The sequence below is a fragment of the Rhea pennata genome, chromosome 4 (assembly GCF_028389875.1).
Source record: "Rhea pennata isolate bPtePen1 chromosome 4, bPtePen1.pri, whole genome shotgun sequence".
NCBI classification, from domain to species: domain Eukaryota; kingdom Metazoa; phylum Chordata; class Aves; order Rheiformes; family Rheidae; genus Rhea; species Rhea pennata.
This window is the reverse complement of record NC_084666.1, coordinates 284,325-290,951: the sequence shown is the minus strand read 5'-3', so window position 1 is coordinate 290,951 and position 6,627 is coordinate 284,325. Positions and strand designations below refer to the sequence as shown.

The 6,627-nt window shown below is 73.2% G+C and overlaps 1 protein-coding gene across 1 annotated transcript in view; it reads left to right on the top strand.

The window, feature by feature from the left end:
- The first annotated feature begins 1,005 nt into the window (after positions 1 to 1,005).
- The window catches only part of LOC134139726 (dedicator of cytokinesis protein 2-like), an 82,851-nt gene continuing 77,229 nt past the window's right edge, over positions 1,006 to 6,627 (top strand). Inside the window, exons 1-10 of the mRNA XM_062574463.1 lie at positions 1,006 to 1,096; positions 2,738 to 2,821; positions 3,356 to 3,396; positions 3,698 to 3,753; positions 3,956 to 4,052; positions 4,135 to 4,283; positions 4,709 to 4,853; positions 5,187 to 5,332; positions 5,515 to 5,596; positions 6,432 to 6,567. Of these exons, the coding sequence (XP_062430447.1) occupies positions 1,054 to 1,096; positions 2,738 to 2,821; positions 3,356 to 3,396; positions 3,698 to 3,753; positions 3,956 to 4,052; positions 4,135 to 4,283; positions 4,709 to 4,853; positions 5,187 to 5,332; positions 5,515 to 5,596; positions 6,432 to 6,567 (979 nt within the window). The 5' untranslated portion in view covers positions 1,006 to 1,053. The remainder of the gene's footprint in view (positions 1,097 to 2,737; positions 2,822 to 3,355; positions 3,397 to 3,697; positions 3,754 to 3,955; positions 4,053 to 4,134; positions 4,284 to 4,708; positions 4,854 to 5,186; positions 5,333 to 5,514; positions 5,597 to 6,431; positions 6,568 to 6,627) is intronic.

The following is a 6,627-nucleotide window of genomic DNA, read 5'->3' as shown; positions in this document are numbered from 1 at the left end:
GGGCGAGAGCAAGCTTTGCGGCCGCTGGCGCCTTCCCCGGAGCTCGGGGTGATCGGGGGGTGGGAGAGCTGCAGCCAGAGGTGACCCTGCTGCACAGGCAGGCTGTGGGGCTGGGGCAGGGTGCGGGGCCACATCAGGCACCGCTCGCTCTGGAGGGAGCGCGGCCCTGGCTCCGGGGCCGACAGAGGAGCGGCTGAAACAGATGCTGCAAGAGCAGCTGCCCGGCTGCAGGAGCCCGGCCAGAGGGGGCTGAGAGCATGGCCTGGGGGGACGGTGGGTCCCCAGCAGCGCGTCCCCGTGGGAGAGGGCCTGGCCCAGGCTGGGGCTCTGCGGACCGGAGCAAGAGTCCCCATGGGTGACCCAGCCGGGGTCCCGTGAGTCCAGGGCCGCCCTGGACAGCCAAGGGGCTCGCGGCAGGCGAGAGAGGAAGGAAGTGGTTTGATGCTGAGCCGTTGCTTCAGCTGCCGTTTGGACCGCTGCGAGGAGAGCAAAGCGCTGGGCACGGTCCCGCAGAACCCGTCACCCCGGCCCCGCGGCGCGCCTCGCGGGCGCTGCTGGCCTCTGGGCACCGAGGGGCATGGACAGAGCAGCCTGGGGCCGGAGGCCTCGTCCCGCAAGCGCGGGGCTGCACGGCCTGTCCCGAACACCCAGCTCCCGGCAGCGTCCCCGCGCTGCGGGGTGGCGGGAGCCGCCCCTGCTCTGCGCCTCCGGGCTCCAGCCCTGCGTCCCGCCGGGCTCCCCCAGCCCCTCGGGCAGTGGCGCTTGGTGCCCGGCCCTGCGGGCACCCGCAGCCGCAGCATCGCCCGGGGCCGGCACCCGCGGTGCTCGGGCGGCACGGTGGGCACCTGGGCTCTGCGTCCCACCGCTCCTGACCCCTGCAGCCGCGGGGCACAGGGCCGCCGGCTCTTTTGGCGCAGAGCCCAGCTGCGCGCTGAGGAAGCGGAGGTTTGCACAAGCGGGCGAGATACACGTGACCCGGGGAGCGCGGCAGGAGGAGCAGGCAAACGCCCCGCGCAGGGCCACGGGTGCCTGTGCCTCACTGGGTGGCTAGAAATGGCCCCTTGGCTGCCCACCAAGGAGGAGAAGTATGGCGTGGGTGAGTGGGCAGCACGGGGCCGAGCGGGGCGCGGGGGCTGGGGCTGCGGCGAGGCGCCGGGTGTCCCTGGTGCCTGCCAGCTGCGAGCCTGGGCAGGTCCTGCCAGGGGCCGTGGGGAGACGGCTTGCAGCTGAAGCAGCGCTGGGTGCCACGGCGCTGGGCAGGGATGCAGGAACGGGCACGGGACGCGCTGGGAGCCACGGGGCTCGGGAAGGGAGCGCCGGGGCCGGTGCTGGGGCTGAGCATTACCAGTGCCTGGTGGGGACGGGGAGCCGGGGTGCCAAGCGGAACGGGCGCCTGGGCAGCTCAGCAGCACACGGGAGCTGGGGGAGCCGTGGGGCTGAGCACCCAGGCAAGGGTACTGGGACCAGGCATCTCTGACGTTCAGCACAGGATCTGCCCCTCTCCTGTGGTCAGGGCGCTGGGCTCAGCCCAGCTGATGAAGCCCAGGACCCAGCACCCAAGGGCTCATTAGGTTGTTGATGACACGCCCATGGGCTCGTTAGCTCATTTAAGACCTGCCCTCAGGGAGTCCCCAGCATCTGCACTGAGCATGGCAAAGCCCTGGGCAGCCCCGTCCCCTCCACTGACCCCCCCCCCAGCCCCACACCAAGCCCCCCAGCCCCATACCACCCCCAAAGCCTGATCCCACCACACCAGCTCCCGGCCCCGCACCCCCCAGCCCTGAGCCGTCGTGCACTTCTCCTTGCGCTGCGCCTGCCCGCGCAGCCCGGCGCCTCTTCCCCTTTCTGACCCGGGCTGTTCCGCACGTCCTTCCTTCGGCCACGAGCAGCACCCCGGAGCAAGGGCTGAGCCCCCCGCGGGCTCCTGGGGGCCGAGCTGGGGGCCCACACAGTGCACGAGCAGAGCTGGGAGCAGAGCTGCGGCACCCGCTCGCGCCTGATGGGACACGAACCACAGAGACACGGCGGGCCAGGGAGCGAGCTTGAGCTGGGGCCGGGGCCGGGCACCTGGCCAGGGACTGGCCGTGGGAGCCCAGGGCTCGTGGCGGAGCAGCCCAGCTCCTGGTGCTGCAGCGTGGTGCGGTGCAGCGAAGCGGCTGCGGGGACGCGAGCTCGGCCAGGCCCGGAGCTGGCAGCAGGCACGGCGTTCCCTGCACGGTTCTGCCAGGCACCGGCACGCCTGGAGGGCGGCTGCCCTGGGCATGGGGCGACCAACCTGGGGGGGCCGGACACAGCCACCACCAGCCCCAGGGCCAGCAGCAGCGATGGGACTGATCTCGGCACAGTGCCAGAGCAGCCGGTGCCACAGCAGCTGCTGCCCCACCACTAGCGAGCTCCTGTGCCCTGGTAGCCCCGGGAACTGGCCCCGGGGAGGAGGCACTGCCTGCCCGGGGTGGGGGGCTCAGCCAGCGTGACTCTGCCCCCAGTCCTGCAACCACGCTGTGGGGCTCCCATGCCGCTGGCGTGGAGCTGGGACCCAGGGCCAGGCTGAACGCCCTGGTCATGCAGCCTCTGCCCTGCATGGGGAGCGCTGCCATGGGGCTGCCGTGGGGCACCCAGGCCAGAGGACTGCGGTGCCTGGGGGCCTCGGGGGGCTGCGCTGGGCAGGGGGCTGCGAGGCGGGAATCAGGGCTGGCGCGGGGCCCGTCCAAGGCTCCCGGGGCCGCTCTCCCACCAGCCCTGTGGAACTTCCCGCGCACCAACGAGCATCACCTGCCGCTGCAGATCGGGGAGACGGTGCGGATCCTGCAGGCCTCCGAGGGTAGGGGCCTCCCTGTGCCCCATAGCAGGGAGGGGTGGGGGGCTGGGGTGCACACCGGTGCTGGGGACATGTGCGTGGCCCATAGTGGGGGGGGCAAGGGGCTGGGGTGCACTCTGGTGATGGGGACGTGTGCGTGCCCCATAGCAGGGAGGGGCTGGGGGGGCTGGGGTGCACCCCAGTGCCAGGGATGTGTGTGGGCCCCATAGTGGGGGGGGCAAGGGGCTGGGGTGCACTCTGGTGATGGGGACGTGTGCGTTCCCCGTGGCGGGGAGGGGCAGGGGGCTGGGGGCACCCCGGCGCCAGGGACGTGTGCATGCCCCATAGCGGGGAGGGGCGGGAGGTGATAGTTGTGCACAGCCCAGCACCGGGGCCCGGTGCACCCCCTCTAGCTGGGGTGCAGTACCGGGGGGTTCCCCAGCACCGGGGCCTCCTGCACCCCCGGCTGCACTGGCTGCGGGCACCCCCGCCCCGCTCCTGCCCCCGCGGGGCCGCTGGGTCCCTGCGCCCGGCTCACGGCCCGTCCTTCCCTTCCAGGCTGGTACCGCGGCTACTCGCTCAGGAACAGGGCTGCCCGGGTAGGTGGGGGCTGCTGGCGGCGAGGGGGTGGCCACGGGCCTGGCCCCTCCCCGGGAGGCTTTGCCTGGCCCCAGCTGGGTGGGATGCAGGCGCAGGGGATGCACCAGGCATCCAGGGCACTGCCGGGCACCCGGGGCACTGCCAGCCCAGAGGACCCTCCACGGGGGAGCCCCAGTCCTGGGGCCGGGACCCCCCAACCTGGCACCCGGGGGAGGGCTGTGGTGCAGGGGCCGGTGGTGCAGGGCCCTCTCCCATCCCAGCCCCGTGGGTGCTGATGGCTCCGGCTCTGGCTCTCCCCAGGGCATCTTCCCGGCCTCGCTGATCCACCTGAAGGGCGTAGTGGTGGAGCGCCGGGGGTAGGTACTGCCCTGCGCCCTGGGCGTCGCGTTCCCCCCCGCACCAGGGGTTCGGCCCCAGCCCGTCCTGGAGACAGGAGGGCGCCTTGGAGAGGCCCCCGGGGCAGGCAGCTCCAGGGCCCCCAGGGGCAGCGGGACCCCCGAGCTGGCAGCGCTGGCGGGGGATGGCACCGGGGTGCGCAGTGCTGCATGGTGCCCCCAGGATGGAGGAGACCCTGGTCCCCGCCGAGATGCCCATGGTGCAGGAGATCACCACCACGCTGCGCGAGTGGGCCACCATCTGGAAGCAGCTCTACGTGGTGAGGAGCCGGCAGGGCCAGGGCCCGGGCGTGGGGGACCGAGAGAGCCGGGCGTGCGGTGACACGTCCCGGGCGCCTGCAGACAGGGCAGGTGGAGCAGTACCGGCAGGTGAAGCGCATGATGTACGAGCTGATGGAGCGGCGCTCGCAGCTGCTCTCGGGGACGCTGCCCAAGGACGAGCTGCTGCAGCTCAAGAAGGAGGTGACCAGCAAGATCGACTACGGGAACAAGTGAGAGCGGGGGGGCTGCATTGGTGAGGGGGCTGTGGGTGCTGCCGCACGGGGCCTGGGGCCATGCTGCCCCTCTGCTGCCCCTCAGCCCACGGCTGAACTGTGGTGTAGACCGGCCCAGAGGTGTCATGATGCCCCCAGGTCTCAGCCCGGGCGCGTGAGCCGCCCTGGCAGGAGCGCAGCCCCGGGTTGCTCTGCTCCTCTCTCTTCCCAGGGCTCTGCTGCCAGCTGCAGCGGGCTTGGGATCGTGGCCTGGCCCCTGTGGGGGGCCAGCAGCCCTGGGCTCCCGGCAGGCTCCCTGGAGCCCTGTGCCCCCTGGATGGCCCGCCCGGGGGGAGGCTGCTGGGCCAAGGCGGTCCCAACGGGGTGGTGGGCTGGGACGTGCCCTGGCACAGTGCGGGCCTTCCTCACCCCCTGCCCCGCAGGATCCTCGCGCTGGACCTGGTGGTGCGGGATGAGAACGAAAACATCCTGGATCCTGACAGGACCAGCGTCATCAGCCTCTTCCAGGCACACAGGAAGGCCACGCAGACCATCGCCCAGCGCATCCAGGAGGAGATGGTGAGGCCAGTGCCCGGCATGACGACCTCGCGGGGCCCAGAGCCTGCTGCGCCCCGCACGGTGCGGCACGGCGGCGCCCGCCTGGCACGGCACAGCTGTGCCCGCGCGGCACGGCACGGCTGCGCCCGGGCGGCACGGCTGCACCCGCCTGGCGCGCCCCGGCTGCGCCCCCGTGGTACAGCTGTGTCCTCGTGGCGTGGCTGCACCCGGGGCTCTGGGGTCTGTGCCAGGCTGCGCCGGGGGCTCTCAGGGCTGTGCCCAAGGGCTGCCCCACGGAGGGGCCACGGTGTGGGGCTGCCGGGCGCCCCGGGCTCACCGGCCTTGTGCCCGCAGCACCCGCAGCAGAGCGAGCTGGGCTGCAGCGCCCGCCTGTCGGCTTTGCCCTCGCACAGCCTCTACCTCTGCGTGCGCAACTTCGTGTGCAACATCGGCGAGGAGGCGCAGCTGCTCATGGCGCTCTACGACCCCGGGGAGCAGCGGGTGATCAGGTGAGGCTGGCACGGAGCTGCCCCGCGCCTGGCCCTCTGCGCGCCCGCCCGGGGCCGCGAGCCTGGGAGCCGCGCTGGCAGCCTCGCGCTGGCCCGGACCCCCCCGTTCGCGGCGGGAGCTGCGGGCCCGGCCCTGCCCCGCGCCCGGCCCCCTCTCCTGATGCCCCCGCGTGTCCCCGCAGCGAGAACTACGTGATCCGCTGGGCCAGCACGGGGGTCCCCCAGGACATCGAGCTGCTCAACAACCTCAAGGCCGTGTTCACGGTGAGCGCCCGTAGCCTCTCAACGCCCGGATCCCTACTTCTTCTGCTCTGGGTGCTCCCTCCTCGCTGCCCATTTCTGCCGTGATGCCCCCCCAGCCTGCCCGGCCCCTAGGCTCCTTGCGCAGCCCCCTCCCCGGGGCTCTGAGCGACGGCCGGGGGGCAGCCCCTTGACCCAGGGCCTGGCCCTGCTCCTGCGCCATTGCCCTCTCTGAGCCAGGTTCGTCCCCGTCCCCGTCCCCATCCCCGTCCCCCGCTGCTCCTGGGAGGGCAGGTGGGCAGCAGCTCCCGCTGACCGAGCAGAGCCGCGCTGACCCTCAGGGCGGCCGAAGCAGAGCCGTCGACACGCAGGTGCACCGGGAAAATCGGTGCAAACGAGCAGCGTCAGCAGCTCCGGCGCCGCGGTCCCCTGGCTCCAACGCCCGGCAGCTCTCGCCTGCTCCCTCCGGTGCAGCCCGCGCCCTGTGCCGCAGCCCGGCAGGAGCGCCGGCGCCCGCGGGACCCGTGTGCTGTGCTGGCCGCCCCCGTTGCGGCGGTGCCCCCGGCCCTGCTGCCTGGCCCGGCCCGGCTGCGGCGTGCCCGCATGCATCACCCTTCCCTCCCGAGCTCCTCCGCGCCGCCTCGCCCAGAGGGACGGACACCCGGGCGGCCCCTCCGTGGGCGCCACGGGCAGGGGTCCCTCGCCCCGAGGGCGCAGCCAGGCTGCGGGAAGCAGACGTGCGGTGGCGGCTCGGCGCCGGCCCGTCCGTGCACCGCGCGGGGTGCCGGCCCCGGCGCCAGCCCCTCTCACACGTTGCGCTGCAAGCGCCCGACACGCCTGGCCCTCTCTCCTGCCCCAGGACCTGGGCAGCAAAGACCTGAAACGGGAGAAGCTTTTCCTGGTGTGCCAGATCATCCGGGTGGGACGCATGGACCTCCGGGAGACCTACAGCCGGAAGCTCAGCACGGGCCTCCGGCGGCCCTTCGGCATCTCGGGTGAGCTGCAGTCCGCCGTGGGCCCTGGGGATCGATCCTCCTCAGAGGCACTTGGTAGGG